The sequence below is a fragment of the Colias eurytheme genome, chromosome 4 (assembly GCF_061535395.1).
Source record: "Colias eurytheme isolate Ceu_HAF_F1 chromosome 4, ilColEury1 Martin Lab GWU primary, whole genome shotgun sequence".
Classification (NCBI taxonomy): Eukaryota; Metazoa; Arthropoda; class Insecta; order Lepidoptera; family Pieridae; genus Colias; species Colias eurytheme.
In genome coordinates this window covers 2,225,013-2,245,043 of record NC_142983.1, presented here as the reverse complement: position 1 = coordinate 2,245,043, position 20,031 = coordinate 2,225,013, and the positions used below count along the sequence as shown (strand labels likewise).

The 20,031-nt window shown below is 33.2% G+C and overlaps 1 protein-coding gene across 1 annotated transcript in view; it reads left to right on the top strand.

Annotated features, from left to right (window-relative positions):
- Nucleotides 1–20,031, top strand: part of LOC149908759 (ATP-binding cassette sub-family G member 1-like) — a 46,424-nt gene that overhangs the window by 2,702 nt on the left and 23,691 nt on the right. The window contains exon 2 of the mRNA XM_090120337.1: nucleotides 12,812–12,964. Within this exon, the coding sequence (XP_089976463.1) occupies nucleotides 12,850–12,964 (115 nt within the window). The 5' untranslated portion in view covers nucleotides 12,812–12,849. The remainder of the gene's footprint in view (nucleotides 1–12,811; nucleotides 12,965–20,031) is intronic.

Sequence of the window (20,031 nt, the reverse complement as noted above, 5' to 3'; positions counted from 1 at the left end):
ATGAGTAAAATGGCCGTAATAAATTTTTAAAAATAAATCGAGAAATATAAAAAAAAATATCTTTAAACCCTCCCATACATTAAGTATGAAATATGAATATCCCATATTAGCTTTCTTTTTCTTTTTTTGGTTTTCTGCTTTAATTACTTCGCATATTTGAAGTGACATTTTCCACGTTTTTCCGGACATTTTCACGCATTTTCCGGATATTTTCCGGACATTTTCCGGACATTTCCCAGGCATTTTCCGGGGATATTCCAGGCATTTCGACGCATTTTCCGGACATTTTCACGCATTTTCCGGGTATTTTCCAGACATTTCCCTGACATAGCCTGTAAATGTCTGGAAAATCCCCGGAAAATGCTCGGAAGCGTGGAAAATCGGAGAAGCGTGGAAAATGCTCGGAAAATCCCCGGAAAATGCCTGGGAAATTCCCGGAAAATGCTCGGAAAATCCCCGGAACATGCCTGGGAAATTCCCGGAAAATGCCTGGAAAATGTCTGGAAAATATCCGGGAAATGCTTGAAAATGTCCGGAAAATGCGTGGAAAATATCCGGAAAATGCTTGAAAATGTCGGGAAAATGCGTGGAAAATATCCGGAAAATGCGTGAAAATGTCCGGAAAATGCCTGGAAAATGCGTGAAAATGTCCGGAAAATATCCGGAAAATGCGTAAAAATGTCCGGGAGAAGCGTGGAAAATGCTCGGAAAATCCCCGGAAAATGCCTGGGAAATTCCCGGAAAATGCTCGGAAAATCCCCGGAAAATGCCTGGGAAATTCCCGGAAAATGCGTGAAATGTCCGGAAAATGCGTGCAAATGTCCGGAAAAACCGTGGAAAATGCCTGGAAAATATCCGGAAAATGCATGAAAATGTCCGGAAAATGCGTGAAAATGTCCGGAAAATGCGTGAAAATGTCCGGAAAATATCCGGAAAATGCCTGGAAAATGCGTGAAAATGTCCGGAAAATATCCGGAAAATGCCTGGAAAATCCCCGGAAAATGCCTGAGAAATGTCCGGTAAATGTCTGGGAAATGCGTGGAAAATCCCCGGAAAATGCCAGGGAAATGCTCGGAAAATCCCCGGAAAATATTCGGAAAATGCGTGAAAATGTCCGGAAAAAGCGTGGAAAATGCCACTCATATTTGCGAAGTAATTAAAGCAGAAAACCAAAAAAGAAAAAGAAAGCTAAAATCTTTCATATTAAATGTATATGGGATATTCATATTTCATACTTAATGTATGGGAGGGTTTAAAGATAATTTTTTTGATATTTCTCGATTTATTTTTAAAAATTTATTACGGTCATTTTACTCATTAGGTTAAGTACTTTCGATATCAGTTTAAAGTTTTTTGTTATCTGTAATACTTACGGAAAAATCGCCTGTGCACACTTAACGATTACACCCTGTATAATTTATCATATTAACTGTCGAAATTGCTGATACGATTTTGATGGGATCTTTACTAAGTGATGGGTAATATTTAAGCAGCTATTTATTTTAGGAAATATACTATAGATACAATATTATCATTTAAACACCACAACGTCATTAGTAACTGCTGTTGTTATATGACAAGTGATAACTGCGTTAAAAACAACCGACTTCAAACTTGCACTTGCAACATTTACAAATACAGACAAAAATGCTCATAAAATAAAAACTACTGGGCCTATCCGAATAAAATTTTTATGGGACCAATTCGACACCATCCCGCATCGAACAAAAAAAGAATCACGTAAATCGGTTCAGAAACCTCGGAGTAATCGGTGTACATACATAAAAAAAAAAAAAACATACCGGCCGAATTGATAACCTCCTCCTTTTTTTTGAAGTCGGTTAAAAATGTGAAAGTTTATGCACGGGAGATTGTTGCCCTTTCACACAAAAACTTAATGAATTTTTGTGTGAATTCGTGGAATGCTGTAATATCTGAGATATATTGCGTTTTTTTTACGTGACTGCGTCAGAAGGAAAGTTATGCTTTTTTTGGCGGCAAAAATTAATTAATAAGTAAATTTCTTTTTCTGTTCTCGTCCCGCCAATAGTGATCATTTTGCTTGTTTACCTTTTACCGTGGTTGCCTGGAAGAAATCACTTTAAGTGATAAGGCCGCCAAAATAGTTGTAGGTACTCTGTTCTATCTATAATTAGTAGTTCTAAGATTACCTATCTGTACAACTATTAAAGAGTTAAATAAATAAATAAAATTTGAAGTCAGGTTCAATGTTCATATTTGGTTTTATAATATTTTTTATATCTTGTTATTAAAAAATGTGAGCAACGCCATAGCCTAAAGCTAGTTAATAAAGATAAATCGGCATTAACTAATAACCTATTTACTATTTTCGATACAAGATATATTAAAACAATCAATCAAAACATTTGAGGAAATCGCCCTTGGTCCCCAGTTCAGAGGTGTAGGTTATTGGGGTATGTATGTTGTAACCGATTTGGATTTACTCGTTAGTCGTACCCAATTAACATTTGATAAACTGTTTAGTATAGATAAGCGGTAATTGTTCTTTAAAGGGAAATTAAAAAGGTAAATTATGTAGGTACCTACTAATAATTGTGTTTTTTGTGATTCGGAAAAGCTTTGTCGGGTTAAAATTTTACTGCATTTTCCGGGCTTATTTTTTCATTTAATTTTCGAAATAATTTTAAAAATCAAAACTTGTGTAATAAAAACTACTCGAAAAGTTTTATCTGATTTAAAACTTTTATCGAACAAATTTATCTGTGAGATTGGTTAATTTGAATTAAGTAGATATTTTAATCGTCGAGATTTTATGGATTTTTACAAAGATAGGTAATAGGATGTAATCAAAATTAATCTTGGGATATTGTCTGAGCATTATCCAATATATTATATATATATTAAGTATGCAAGAAAAAAATATATTTGATACAATAAACAACAGAAATAAAAAAAGACGTGTGGCACTCGGGGACTGCCGCGGTAAAGCTATTGCATAGCATGCCTTCAAGCCACACCTCCGTGTCCGTCGGAGTGGGGAGCGTGAGGTTTTTTCGTTACGAAATTCCGAAATTACTAGATCCGGTCCCCGCGCTCAAGGCCCGCGATAGAAGCTATGTAATAGCTTAAAAGAAAGTACATATTATATTGTTTCAAATTCGTTATCAGCCAGGCAGTTTAGTTAAACACACTTTAAAAATATAATCTCAAGTTAAAAGGTTAATGATAATATACTTAATTGAGTTCCGGAATTTTTCTCTTGCATTTTACTAAATTATTTTAATTGGGTCGATAAACAACAAAATCTCTGTATCGTTTTAGCTAAATAAATAAAATATGAAATTATTTGATGATGTTAATTTGTGTCTTTGTTTTTGTTTTTCCAAAAAGAAAATAGATTTTCAATAATTTCAAAATAGGTACTGTATGCATTTTCAAGACTCATTTAGTGATATTTTTTTTCTTGTTGGTTTTTTATTTATCTACAACCTTTTTCAAAACAATTTATTTGAGTTAGAAGTATGTTTCATTTGGCTTAATTTATACGTTTGATTACCGCTTCTTGTAATTTAAAAATGCGTAATCTATTAATGTATTGTTTTAATTTACAAAATTACGTTTAAACTAGTTTTTTTTTATCATTGTACATCAATTATTCATTTGATCTACATTATCTTAAAATTGACCAGTCAAGCCCGTCCCGTCTGAATATAGATGTTTCTGACGCAGGTTGCTTTTAAATTTTCAGATTTTAAATAGATCAAACCTAAGAACTAGTTATAACTAGTTTAAGGAATTTTAATATATTCCACGTGCTGAAATGGGACGTAGTTAAAACTCATTTTACTAATTCTTTTTTATAATAATTGATTTTTGAAGTGAAACTTCTTTATCGGGGGTGGACAAAAATTTTGTGTAACATTTTTGCGTTACGCCGCGCGCGTGACATTTTTGCGTTACGCCGTACTCGTGACATTTTTGCGTTACGCCGTACTCGTGACTATATACATTATACATGTTATATTAAAGTGATCAGCAAAATCAAAGGGTTTGTTTTAATTCTAATTCCAGTGAATTTCTAAAAAAAGTAAATAAGTAATTACATCTATTTTTCTAATACTTAGGTGTAATAATGGTATTTATTTTTCTAAGTTATTTATGATTAACCTCACTTTTTGATTGTATTTTTCAATACACTAACACGTGGGTGGAATTATGGTATCAATTTTTTCTAATACTTGAATGTTGATTGTGGTATTTATTTTTCTAAAATTGTATTTAAAGTTAACCTCAGTTTTTGATTGAATTTTTTAAAACACCAACACGTGGGCGAGATCATGTTATTTATTTTTCAAGTTATTTAAGCTTAACCTCTGTCATAATATGTATATACTATGTGCGTCATTAATTTCTGACTGTTTCGAGATTTCGACATTAGGAATTTATATTTATTACCTCTATTGTTCGAACAAAAATAAGTTACCGCCTTTAAGAACTTGCCGACAATGTAAGTACAGTATTGTTTCTTAGAAAACATTTTAGGAGTATACGATAATAAATCTATGACTCACGTTAACACGTGTTTGCTTGATTGGTGTTCAATTATGATTTTGTGAATTCAATATTTATAAGAATAAACCTCAAACTCTTTATGTCCAATCAAAATCCGCCTAAGTCGAAATCCTTTATAAGTTGAAAACTCTATATAACTCGAATTATTTGGCGTCTCCCTTGGTCTTTTGAACTACCGCACGAGCTGAGCGAGCGAAGCGAGCGAGTCGCGGCAGTGGCCGGCGTAAATATTTAAATAGGTAGCGAGGAGCAAAGCGACGAGCATCTTAGGTTAACTTTTGATTTTTGAACTACCGCACGAGCCGAGCGAGCGAAGCGAGCGAGTTGCAGCAGCGGCTGGTGTAAATATTTAAATAGGTAGCGAGGAGCAAAGCGACGAGCATCTTAGGTTAACTTTTGATTTTTGAACTACCGCACGAGCCGAGCGAGCGAAGCGAGCGAGTTGCAGCAGCGGCTGGTGTAAATATTTAAATAGGTAGCGAGGAGCAAAGCGACGAGCATCTTAGGTTAACTTTTGATTTTTGAACTACCGCACGAGCCGAGCGAGCGAAGCGAGCGAGTTGCAGCAGCGGCTGGTGTAAATATTTAAATAGGTAGCGAGGAGCAAAGCGACGAGCATCTTAGGTTAACTTTTGATTTTTGAACTACCGCACGAGCCGAGCGAGCGAAGCGAGCGAGTTGCAGCAGCGGCTGGTGTAAATATTTAAATAGGTAGCAAGGAGCGAAACGACGAGCGTGTTAGACTAACGTATTTCTGTAATATTGTATACAAGCTGTGCCGCGCGGTTTCACCCGCGTGGCTATGCTCCTGTTAGTCTTAGCGTGATAATATATAGCCTATATTACTCGTGGATAATGTAGCTTTCGAATGGTGAAAGAATTTTTAAAATCGGTCCAGTAGTTTATGAGCCTATTCATTACAATCAATCAAACAAACAAACAAACAAAGTTTTCCTCTTTATAATATTACTGTAGATAGTAAATTATTTTTTGAAAAATAAGGTCATAAAGAAGTTTCACTTCTTACGTGTGTACTCTAGTACACGCACACATTTTTTTTATATTTCGTTGCGATGTTGCCACAGTATTACAATATTATTTCCTACAGTAAGGAATCGCCTTTGATGTCGCGCGATGCCGCCGCCAGCGTAGGTACTTACGCTGCCACACGAAAATACGCTAGGGTTGCAACAAATGGGAAATAAAACAATTGTGATTATTAATATTATGATGAAATCATTTGTTCATATGTACATTCAAAATAATTGCGATTATTAAATCTGATGTAATTATTTGTTCATAAATATATAATTATAGATAAATATTATTTACGTGGACACTTTATTTTTGGATGTTCTTAATTGCATATTATAATTTATAACATTTAACTAAGTAATGCATTCGCATTGGGATGTACAATCTGATTAGAAAATAATGAGGACAACATATACATAGCTTTGATTTTAATTCAACAGATACAATTAGGTAATACAATCTTTCTGAAATATTGTTTCCTTCTGGGATTTCAATGTAGATTTACATCCGTAAACGGAACAGTTTGTGCGCGCCATAATAGAATATGTAAGTACCTATGTATAATAAAATTATTACACAAAAAGTACGACTGCGTCGTCCTTTCGCGCTAGGTAAAGCAAACTAAGCGTGTTTGCCTTACGCGGCCCGCGTCGCCCGACCCCCGCCAGTTCCCCTCCGTTTCTCTGCACAAGTACATTCGTCGCACTACTGTAGGAAATATGGTAATACTGTGATGTTGCGTTTGTAATTGGTATTCTAATCTCAACTGCCGGATGTTGGTTTCATAGATTAAACAACAGCTTTTGGTACTTTATGACTTGTAAGAGGAACTTTGATCCACGAATACCTTCAAATTCTTAACACTTGATGCAAGGAGGTAAAATAGTTAATTTTCCACTTTTGACATACATTTATTTATAACAATAAAGATTGCAAGGGAGAAAATAATAAATAAAAAATTCATCTAAATTATTTAAAACGATTGAAGCAGCACTGACTCATTTAGCATAGATTCAATTACTATCAATACACGTATTTACCAAAGTCCATGAAAATAGTTTCATGTGTTACATTATCAATTTAGGCCACACGTACCGTGATAGTACCGCAGCTTCCTGGACCATTTCATGATAGGGGACAGATGTTCAAATTACATCACTATTATACATATATAGTACTAGCAGCGCTTCGCGGTTTCACCCGCGTGGCTCAGCTCCTATTGGCCTTAGCATAATGATATAGCCTATAGCCTTCCTCGATAAATGGGCTATCTAACTCCGAAAGAATTTTCAAATCGGACCAGTAGTTCCTGAGATTAGCGCGTTCAAACAAACAAACCAACAAACTCATTATTCAGTTTATAATATTAGTATAGATTTGTTATTAGGCGGCTCCACACAGAGCGCGCAGCCTCGCGAAGCATTTTGTGCTGGAAGCAGTTCGCTCTGTGTGGACCAGCGTATTGTTTAGCTTTTAGAAGTAGATACGGAACCGTGTCCTTACTCCTTCCTAGTCTTTTCTTTATTTCTTTAATTATTTCCTTATTCCCTTCCTTCTTCTTCCTTCCTTTTATGTGGGTAATCCATTTCTAGAGGCGTAAAGTATGAAAACGCCTTTGCAAATGTTCATGTTTATTTGCCGACGATAACTTAAAAAAAAAACGGGCTTAAAACATGTCAATGGGTTTAAATTACTCAAGATAAATATCGCAGGGCTACAGCGCTAAATAGGCGATAAATGATTTTTTACACTGTGTATATTGTGGACTCCATTACAAATAATAAAAAGATATGAATCAAAATAAATATAAAAAAGAAATACTTATATCTAAAAAACTTGACTTTTTTGCTTGTAGTTCTTTTGAACGTGTTGTTTTTACTATATTTTGGTCAGGGTTTGATGCTCTACAAACAAATAAAAAATTAAATGCTCATTACACGCTAGTTTTAAGCGCAGCATGCCGTGTAATATGCATTAATAAATACATATGTATATAAATAAATGCTACAGTGAGTCTGTGAAGTGTTTTGAAGCGATAAATATTAATCAACATTATAATCTCAGTTTTTAGTCAAAAACATAATCGTTAAAATACTAAATAGACTGGGGTAGAAGCCTTTAAAAATAATGAAAAGATAAAAAAAATCGCAGTCGGATGAAACCCATTAGAAAAGGAGGGGAATATGATAAAAATGTAAGGAAAAATAAATTACGGTCAATCCGAGTTCGGGAAGCGGGAGGGGGGAGCTTTTAAGAGAAAAAAATGGTTTCTCTCGATTTCCGACAAAACTACAAGTCCTATATAAAAAAGTTCAATGGCAAAGTTGTAGGTAATTAAAAGTTCTACAACTTTTGTATTCACAATTTTTTCACATAACCTAAAAATTTAGGTGAAAAATTCAAAAAACCAAGTTTTTGGTCTTTTATTTTTATCTACTTCAAAATTTATTTTTTTCCTACGAAATTTGGTGGAAACTTACTTTATTATGTCCCAAATACACTGTAATTTATTTGATTGAAAATATTTATTTTTTCGCCTTATTTTGAATTAATACTAAAAAAACAACCTAATTTTCAATCGAAAAGTCACCCGTCAAAATATCAGCTTTTTTCAAAAACTTGGGGTGCCTTTTATTCATTGAAATCTCTACTTTCATATGGTGTAAAAAAAATAAACACCACCATAGTAAATGTTCTCAGGAAATGCATACAAACAGTGTGAAAATTAGCTTTTACTAAATCAGGCACACTTCTTGAACTCTATATCTTCTCTTGTATCGGCTTTTCGGTAATATTTCAAAAGAAAAATAATTATCTGTTCTAAGTTTAATATTTTACAGCATATTCAAAAGCAAAATGATGTCGATAAAAACATTTCAGGTAGTTCGAGAAGTGTGCCTGATTTAGTAAAAGCTAATTTTCACACTGTTTGTATGCATTTCCTGAGAACATTTACTATGGTGGTGTTTATTTTTTTTACACCATATGAAAGTAGAGATTTCAATAAATAAAAGGCACCCCAAGTTTTTGAAAAAAGCTGATATTTTGACGGGTGACTTTTCAATTGAAAATTAGGTTGTTTTTTTGGTATTAATTCAAAATAAGGCGAAAAAATAAATATTTTCAATCAAATAAATTACAGTGTATTTGGGACATAATAAAGCAAGTTTCCACCAAATTTCGTAGAAAAAAAATAAATTTTGAAGTAGATAAAAATAAAAGACCAAAAACTTGGTTTTTTTAATTTTTCACCTAAATTTTGAGGTTATGTGAAAAAATTGTGAATACAAAAGTTGTAGAACTTTTAATTACCTACAACCTTGCCATTGAACTTTTTTCTATAGGACTTGTAGTTTTGTCGGAAATCGAGAGAAACCATTTTTTTCTCTTAAAAGCTCCCCCCTCCCGCTTCCCGAACTCGGATTGACCGTAATTTATTTTTCCTTACATTTTTATCATATTCCCCTCCTTTTCTAATGGGTTTCATCCGACTGCGATTTTCTTTTGTTTCAAAAATTATCTACTCTAGTCTAAAAAATAAAACAACTGTTTCTTCATTGTAGGAATTTCAAGAAAATATAATAAAATGATACTTTAGAGAAACAACGATAATGACATAATAATAGTGCGTTTTGTATCATTTTGCAACAGAAAATTAGAAGCAAAAATTGCTGTTCCTTGGCCTTGAGGTGCCTGAACTGCCTATTCAAGTTTTTTTACACTCATATGAACAATAATTTTTTTAAAGGAAGTTCTATGAAACTGTGCTAAAATTTAGCTAAAAATTCATTAGCACAAATGTGCGTCAATTTCACGTTTTAATTTAGTACATTCATTAGCATAAATGTATATTCAAAATTTATAATTCTATGTACATATCGCGGTGCATTTACATCAAACGAACATAGAGTTAGAGCAAGAGCAATAGCATTCTTTCATTATAGCAATAGCATTCTTTCATTTTATTCATTCATTTTCATTCATTCTTTCGTGATCTTTTAGTGTAAATGAAAAACTTGTATTCAGTGTTATTCAGTATTAGAACATTGCATAGAATCTTTTCGCACACTCTAAGAATAAAGAAAGAATGCTCTACGCCTGTTTACACCTTATTACCAAATTAATAAATGCCATTTTTAGACGCCTCCAATACGTTTCTAATTTAATGGTGACGCCATTACATGTTTGTCTCTTGAGAACAACTGTCAGTGTCATAAGAATCATCATTCGCCGCGCCGCGGCCGGGTATAAAATAATTTGAGTGGGGAATGAGCATTCGCTCGTTTTATGTAGAATGTAGATGCACCGTTATATGCTTGCAATAATATGTGCGTCAAGTTACTCTTAGGCCTTAGGCCTGAGGCTAATATTTTATTTTTTAATTTGTTCCAACCAGTTTTCTAATTATACGAGTATTAAAATGTTAAAATATAAAAATGCGTTAAATGCTTGTTTAAATATTCATATTCACACGTAAAAATAGAGGTTATTTTAAATTTTACATCTTAATGACGTTTTTCCATTTTATCACAGAGTTTGGATGATTGTAATTTAAATAATTTGTATTTTTATTTTATGTTATATGTATTTTTATAATTAACTAGCGGTCCGCCCCGGCTTCGCCCGTGGTACATGTTTACGTTTTCTCTACATAAGAACCATCCTCGTACTTCAAGGAATATAATAAAAAAAGAATTATCGAAATCGGTTCAGCCGTTCTCGAGTTATGCGCTTACCAACACATTTTGCGATTCATTTTTATATATAAGAAGATGAATTTTAATCTTTTGGGAAGCGTTACACGCGATTATTCATAATAATATATTTCCATAGAAATAGTTTTTGGATTGTTACTAAGGAGTTATACGTATATAATATATCTGTTCATCTAAAAGTGTTAATACAATATTTTCGTATAATATAAAACTATAATAAACCATTTTTTCAAAGAATCTTTTTTGATGAATTCGAACGGATAATATATATATTGGTGTTTAATATTGGTGTTTTCAGTACTTAATATAATATCGTAACAACTAACTATAAATGATTAACATGAATCTATATCTGTCACCGAAAGCATTTTTCAACTCGGACCAGTAGTTCCTGAGATTAGCGTGTTCAAACAAACTAAGCTTTTTAAAATATTAAGTATAGATCTATGTGTAGTAACAACACAACATGGATAGCAAGGCAATTATTTCGGAATTTTTAACCTGCCGTGATTAAATATATCTTGAAGTCAGACAGCTACAAAATTAATGTCTCATGCATATTATTATCTATTACAAATTACAATGATTGGCGGAGATAAATGCTTCCATGATTAACAATACAGAACCAATTTATCGCTCGAGGTATTTTTTAAGTTATTTTTGATGATATTATGCAATACTTTCCGCTCGCGGCTTGGGCTTTGCCCACGATTTCAAAGAAAAACCTGCATAGTTCCCGTTCTCGTGGCATTTCCGGGATAGAACCTATCCTATGTGTTAATCTAAGTTACCCTCTATATGTGTGCTTAATTTCATTGTAATCGGTTCAGTAGTAATTGCGTGAAAGAGTATCAATCACGCACACACATCCTCAAAAACTTTCGCATTTATAATATTAGTAGGATAAGGGTTAAAGGTTACAATATGTATATGATGTACAAATGACGAAATGGGCAAATGAAATTCGGTCGAGTTGCGATGATTTCATATGGCAAACAAAACTTCGAAATTTTAAAATTCGGGGTTATGAAAAAATGTCCAAACGTTTTCGGGATAATGATATTCGAGGAATATTAAAATTCGAGATTAAGATAGGTAACCTGTAAAAATATTATAAATATCCCTATCTTAAGTAAAAAAAAAAGACGGGTTGCACTCCGGCCGCCGAGAGCCGGCAGAAGTGAAAACTTGATTATTAACGTTCAGCATGTTTGATATTTTGGAATGGGATCCGTCTTACGCATGGAATATAAGGGCTAAAAAAAAAAAACATCCGTCTTACGCTTTTTCGATCAGGCCACGTGTCCTGACGCGAGTTTAAGATTTTATACCCAACGCCGGTAAAGAAGTTTTCACTTCAAAAAAAAAATGTGTTTTAAATCATTAATTATCTTAAATAAAATGTTTACGTAATAAATGAGGATAAATAATTGTGCGATAATTATATTTGGTAGATATAACGCTATCTTATCAATATAGTTTTTTGTTTTGATCTAACATTAGACAAATTCTGATTCTGAATAGTTTAGTTTGGCTACGCCTACGGGTTATTAAACGAGTCTAGGTATGTTTTTCGACATTATAGTTTTGAAACTTGTGTTTTCTTATTTCATAGCATATTTTTAAAAATAGCTTGGTCTAATATTAATATATAAAACCTATGTATCAACTATTAAGTTATATAATTACTTATTTATACGGATTATATTCATATAAATCTATTTAGATTCCTCACGATTATATTAACAGGTTTGCTTGTAACAAATGTAAGTAAAATATGGGAAACACTTATCAGTTTATTATAATGTTGTGTAACTATTTATTCGTTTAATTTATACCTACTACACTTCACGCTATTAATTTAATGGGTTGTCAATATAAATTACTTTGTAAATAATGTTTATGAAAAAATAGAAAAATCTACAGATAATGTAACTACACTATCTGTAGATTTTAGTTATCTTAAGAACTTAGTTCTGGAATCGATTTTTTTTTACAAAATCTATCGAAATAATAATTTCCTAACCACATCACAATCTGTAGAAAATTCCATTTTAAAAATAACGGTTTCCAGCCGAGTGATCCCGTCAAACCGCATTATTCCATAATTATTTTTATAAATAGTGCAATTGAGCGCAACGCAGCAAAATAATTGTATAACAAGGCAATAATTGCCGGTATCCATGCGTGGTATGTTTTGTGACATGCTTGTTATATATTGAGCTTTTTTTTTATCTATACTCATATTGTAAATAGGATTTTTTTCTAGCAAATAAGGTTTGAAATAACGGGAGCAATTTTGAAAATTCTTTGTCCAGTAGAAAGCTATAAGGAGAAAGAATAATTATTAAAGTATTAATCTAGTTAAGTTGATATTTGTATAATTTCTGAATAATAAAGGGACTAAACTATAAATTAATAAATATAAAGAAATTTATTTTAACTCTTCACTGAATTCTATATTTATTCATATTAATTTTTAAGGAAAATTTATTTCATTGTTCCAGACACCTCCAAAGAATGAAAAGATAATCACACACACAACATGGAACCTCTGCTCACATCGTCCCTGGGACGGGCCCACCTGTCCCATTTGCCCCAAAGGCCCCCGGTCAACCTGAGCTTTCAGGACCTCTCGTATACTGTGAATATTGGAAAAGGTTTGTTATATGTGTTATAGTCAAACCCTGAAGCTCGGGCACTCCTAGGTTGGACTGGTCAAACCCCAGGTCTGGCATAATGACTTTGTCAAAGCCCAAATAATTGTGGGTTGGCATTCTACTAAACAATTTTCATCAGTCGTTGTCTAGCTGAGGCGTCTTATGCTGTGCGATGCCTATGCTGCATTCGCCTACGCCCGATACTGGTGTGACTTCAGTCAAAGGGTGAAATTCGAGGATTATTCTATTATTTCGAGGATTGCCCGATGGCTTTTGCCAAACCTAAGATAAACCAGTCCTTTCCCGAAGAGATTTTGTTTCGGGATTTGACTATAAAATATGTATACTTGTATTATTCTTATGTAATATAATTGTATTAAGTTGACGAGCTTGTTTGGTTGGATGGCTGGAATTACTGGTTGGATTAGAAAAAATGTCTTCAGTGTGAATAAATTGCCCCTTTAAATTAGTAAGGCTATGAATCATTACTCTATCCGCTACGAATAGGAGAGGAGCAATCTATACTTAATATGTACTTAATTATAAAGCCGAAGAGTTTGTTTGTTTGAACGCGCTAATCTCAGAAACTACTAGTCCGATTTGATAAATTCTTACGGTGTTATATAGCCCATTTATCGAAGAAGGCCATAAATCATCACGCCAAGACCATCAGAAGCGGAGCAATGCGTGTTAAACCGCAGGGTCCAGCTAGTAATAAATATGTTTAGAATTAAGTTTGAAAAACTGTATCTCAGCTATCCAAAGCAAATGAAATCGCAGATCATATCAATACATGAGTTACTAGTAGGTTAACAAAATTATATGTATCCTATTGATATTTCTACATGATTGTGCTGAAACTACTAAGCCAAATTGCCTGAAAATATGTTATGTAAATAAATTATGTCCTAGGGACAAAGGTAGGCTAATTTTCTTTCGATATGCGGACGAGGCCGTAGACTGAAACGTAGTATGACAAAATGAATTTAAAAAATTCTCAACGTGTTAATTTGTGAGTTAATTATTTAATTAATTTATCAAATTAATGACATATGTAATAAAAAGTTTACGTTAACAAATAGTTCGGCAAAGAAATTTAAGAATTAAGATAAATCAAAATGTTTCTTACATTTTTCAATTGATACAAAGATTTTAATTTAAAAGTTAGTCTAAGATAATATCATTTTAATAACAACACGAGAAACATCACTACGTATAAAACAAAGTCGCTAAAGGTTTTATTTAGTACTTATATAATTTATTAGGTTTTAGACAGCTGCAGCGGGCGAAGTCGCGGGCGGAAAGCTAGTTGTTCATGAATATTACATAACTTAATAAACGAAATAAACAAAGATAAAAGTCTTCTACATATTTTAGCAGCTTTTTTGTTTTATATCATTTTAGAATATTTCGCGGAATTATGAGCAAAAATATATTCAATTGTTATCTTAATGGCCTGCTATAAAAACTTATTAAATCAACACTATAATTGATTTTAATTTTGCGAAAAATGAGATTATAACTAATTATGTATTGTTAAGTGTTTATGTTAAATTATTTTCACACATTTTGATTTTCAGTTGAATATTCATACAAATTGTTACTACGTTGAAATATTAATAAATTAATGAAAATCAAATTAACAAATGAAACTTGCTTGTACATATTTGGAACTACTATTTTATCTGACTACAATTTAGTTTCTAGTATCATGAATATATAAAGTAGATTTTTCTTAAAAAAGCAGTGGTGGCTCATTGGTCGGACCTCGGACTTCAAATCGAAGTCGGGAGTTCGAGACCAGGCGAGCGTGCAGGAAATAAATTTTTCAATTTATCTGCGCATGTTGTAACATCACCACTGCTTGAACGGTGAGACCTCATTCACACGAGAGTTAAAAAAGCGTTGCGTTAAAACCCGGCGTTGGCGCTTTTTAAACGTTCTCTCTGTGGTTGTTCATACTAACGCTTTAAAATCACTCATGTCTCGTCTCTGGCTTCAGTAAGACGTGGAAATGGTTTCTGCTAAAATAATTACGTAATGTCAGTTGCGTAATATCTTTATGATATTTATATTATTATATTTGCTTAGAATTCCTCGGAAAGTTTGTTCTTAATAAACCACTTGTAGGTACCTACTTAGGTATTTGTTCAAACTCGTCATCGATAAACATGTTACTTAAAGGAATATGATAAAAATACCTACTGTTTTAATTTTTATATGTTAGGTATATTTGAAAGAAAGAAAGAAAGAAAGATTGGCACTAGCGATTTGTGTTATTAAAAGACGAAAAAGAAAACAAAAGGCATTCTGGGTACATCCTCTGAATGAACAGAGATACTTAAAAGGGCAGTTTGTGACACTGTACGAAGAGTTAAGGCAATACCCCGGATTTTTTTTAATTATTTTCAAATGTCTATAACGATTTTGAATACAGGAACGGACGAGACTCCACATCTATAATTAATAGTTCGGGATCAACAATCCACGACATCGTATCGATTTTCTGATGATTATAAGCACAACAAACACGTGCTACCGCTGAGCGAGCGTGCGGCATACTTACTGAACGCAGCGCCGGCGCTTTTTTAGCGCTCGTCTGAATAATAGTAAGAAGTTTCCTATGGTCTATTTTATTTAACGCCCAACGCCGAGCGTTGAAAATAGAACACTGCGCGATAAAAAAGCGTCGCGCTTTAAAAGCGCTGACGTGTGAACATATACTTGGGAATGCATTTGTTCTATTTGGACGCTTTTTTAACGGACGTTAAAAAAGCTCTCGTGTGAATGAGGTCTGAAGGAAAACATTGTGAAGAAACCGACATGACGAAGGACCAAAAAGTTCGACGACATGACGTGACGTCTGCCAACCTGCACTTGGCCAGCGTGGTGGATTACGGCCATCAGGCCGTGGGCCAAGGAATCACCCTTACGGGAGGCCCGTGTCCCAGCAGTGGGAACGTATATGGGCTGATGATGATGAATAAATGTTATTGTAAAAAACAGGTATTTCTTGGGTTTACATTATTCTTTCAGTTCATTGTTACCGGAAGTTATTTAAATTGAAAAATTTGTAGAAATGAATAAAAAATCATGTACAGAGTCAAAATGTCGTATTTTAAAAGCTATTGTGTTGTTTTTATGATTAGTCATGTGACAATAATAATTGGTAAAAATGAAGGAAATTATTTACATTAATGTACCTAGGTGTTTATCATGGTTCAAGGTTTTCTATTACGTGGTTCTCTTGTTTATTAAAAATTAATATTAGAGAATAAAGTCCCTTGTTGCGTCTTTCTGTTTGTCACAAATCACAATACCCTCTGAAATTATTGTATATGATGCCGTTGTTTAAAATCTTCAAGTTGTAATTTGATATAATCCTCGACGCTAATAAAAAAATAACTTAAAATTTCGCCAAAACGCCAATCCACTTAAAAAATGTTTGCATATAGACCGGGAGATACTGACACAAAATTTCGAGTCATTTGTAACAGGATGGCGGTTCTACAGGGTTCTTAGTACGCAATGACAAAAAGAAAAATGATGGTGTGAACGCTGGTACCGGCGGCTTAGTCGCGTGGGCGTTAGTCGAACTCGTCGGAAAATAGCGAAAGTCAAACGATTTGTAACAGTATGGCACTTATTTTTCTTGGAAGTTTGAGGATCAAAGAATATAAATACAAAATTTCAAAGATCTAGGTGTTGGAAATCTTCACTTATATAAATTAAAACTAAATTAATATTTCAAGTATGACAGCACTTTTTCCCCCTACTAGAAGTATGGCAAATATAATAATGGTCAAATTTTATCAAATACTCTCCAAAAATCCAAATGCAATACTGGTACAAAAAGTTTGGCGAAATAAATTTTTTTTGCAGATTTTCGGCGGTATGGCGACCATTTGGAATCGTCCGAAAAGTATGGCATGGCGATTTTCGTAAATGGCTGCACGACGATGGTTACCTGTGCAAAAGTTAGCCTGGTACAAATGGTTGAATAATTGTTTTATTTAAATCAACATATTCGCGTCGGTATGGCGGGCTGTAAGTCACACCGGAAAAGTATGGCATGACACTACCGCCTACTTCTTTTTTATGGGCTATCGGTAAATACTAAAATTTTTGTGTTACAAATCGTTTGACTTTCGCTATTTTTCCGACGAGTTCGGCTAACGCCCACGCGACTAAACCACCGATACCAGCGATTACACCATCATTTTTCTTTTTATCATTGCGTACTAAGACCCCTGTAGAACCGCCATCCTGTTACAAATGACTCGAAATTTTGTGTCAGTATCTCCCGGTCTAATAGACATTCTCACTCTAAGTAGTATCTAATCTGTGCTCCAACTTCACCTCATGTACGGTACATAATGTGTTAAGTAACCACCAATAAATAAACTAATTAAAAAACCTCCCTTCATCTGTTTACTGTGATCTAGCGCAGTCACGTTTCGGATGTAAACAATACCTTCGGGGTCAACAACCTGCCCTACACAAGGTTGGCACTAATTCTAGTCGTGCCATCGAGATAGAATGTACGATGAGTCGTGCTTAGTTATAGTTGCTCAACCGTTTTAGAAAGCTTAACACGTCATACACGTGACTGGGTCTAGGTGTTCGCTTTCGCAGGACATTCATTTGAACATACCAATATTTGAGTTGCATAAGTTGAGCGTTTTTGAGAAATGACTTGTGATAGGTAGGTAGGTACTTCCTGGCGCCACGGTTTCATGTATTAGATGACATTTTTATAATGAAAGTATGACAATCAGCTTCGTAAAAATTCAGTTTTGATCTATTTCGAAACAATAGCAACATAAATTTTGATAATATTGTTATTTGTTTATCAATTAGGGTCAGGGTCAACCATGGCGAAAACAATGACGAGTAGTTTTACTTGAAGAAAAAAATTAAGCCCTGCCTTGGAAATTTAATGATAATTCGACTCATCTCCATAGTATATTATTAATGTGTCAAATATCTTAACAAAGTTGACCTAAATACGTAATAAAGTTAATTCAAAAACGATGTTGAAAAGTAATCCAAGGAAGTATTTAAACAATTGATGAATAAAAACATGTCTATTTAATTAAAATACGAACAATATGACAACATTGAATGAATATTAAATACGGTCGATGAACGCAAATAATACAGCGACTACCGACATCTATTGATAAAGGTTAATAAACAGAATGTTGAAGGGTTTTTGCCCTGTATCACCTGAATCATTATTAATTTAAATAAATATATCATCGAAATGTACCTTAAATTTTACAAACTTTATATAACTTTGACCTGTAGACCCATATTTATTATTGTATCATACTTCCTATCCTGGCAATATTAAAAACGGATGGTTGATTGTTTGATAGACTTTCAGGCAATTCAAATCTGCGTGAAAATTGTCGCAGAGAAGTGCATCTTTGCGACACTTTGCGCATAGCAATGCAGGCATCAAGCTAGCAATTGTTTTTCAACTTTCAATATAATCTAGTCATCTCAATTACTTGAAATTTAGTGTTAATTACGAATTAATTTTTAACGATACTAGAATACATATTATATCATAACTAAATCATTGATCTTATATCTCAAATATTTTTAAGAATCTTTCATTCATAAAGTTGATATCTAATCGACATACTCTCTTTTATGATCGCTATAAGTATAGATTTTTAAAATATATGTCAGTTATTCTACCTATTACAATCGAAACAATGTACATAAAAATTCATAAAGGGCACCAAGCTTCAACATTCCTTATCAAGGTGTATGTCATAAATTACTGATATATCATGCGTTTAAAAGATATAAAGATTTATAGGTTTCCATAGCAGTCACCTGTCGTCTTACTAGTAAAAGTGATAACTTAGTTTCAAATAAATCTCAAAATATTACCAATTTCAAAATTCTACTTTCTCCTTTTATATATTTCTATGAATATGCTATTTTAGTGACAGCTAGTAATAGCAGTCATTAACAATAAAAATATGTATTTTTTAAATCACTTTTTTATTTACGATTTTTGTGTTTTTGCCGTGTGCCAAATTTGTGACCAGAGTTTAAAAAAAATAGGTAATCCGCAGTTTAACGACATGAGAAAGTTTTAAATGGCAAAACAACAATTAAAGATCCGCTCTCTCTTTGACCGAGACAATATTAAATAATATTTTTGGTGATTTTTTATAACATTAAATTGATATATTGCCATAACTACCGCTATTTAAATGTTATAATATGAGTTTCTTAACAAGCTAACTAAAAAAAATACTACCGTATAAACTATCGCTTTCCGCATTTCTATACTAGAGAATACTTGTAAGTAACATAATATTATATAGTTACTTAGCTCTCTAATTAAGAGGATTTTTTTTTAATTTTAAGTTAAAATGACTTTCACAATACGCTAGTGGAGAATTGCAATTCGCGACACAAAATGAGCTTCCGACTAAGCTCCTTAAATAAAGATATAAAAAAAAAAATGAGCTTAATAAGCGTGTAATGTTACTGTGACATACATCACCATTCCACGTAACGGTATTTTTACCATCAAATATCTTAGCAAGATATTATTTGATAGTTATCTTCTAAATAAGTGCATACAATTCTCAGGTCACGTGTTTGTGACCAAACCACATATTACTTAATAGTTACTACGTAAAACAAATCCTGAACGATTTTTGTTATTTTTTGTATATCCGATAGCTCTGAAAAAAATTGGAGATTAAAAAAAAATACACCGTTATAATGGTAAGCTTGTCCCAACAACACAAAATGAATTTAAACGATGTTTACGGGATCAGCTAGTAACGTAGACAAAACAGAATTAAATTGTAATACATTTGTCCAATATTCATGCGCAAAAAACATATGTACATAATTCAATGCAATTCGCGAATACGTAATCCATCAAGTTATGTGATACCTGTTCATTCATACAATATAGTATTATGTATACCTGAAACTCGAATATGAACAAGCTCGTCAGGCATGGCGCGGCTCACGTGCTCAGGCGCCCTAAATACGGTACGCTGCACGTGAGCGAACTGCCGCTCTAG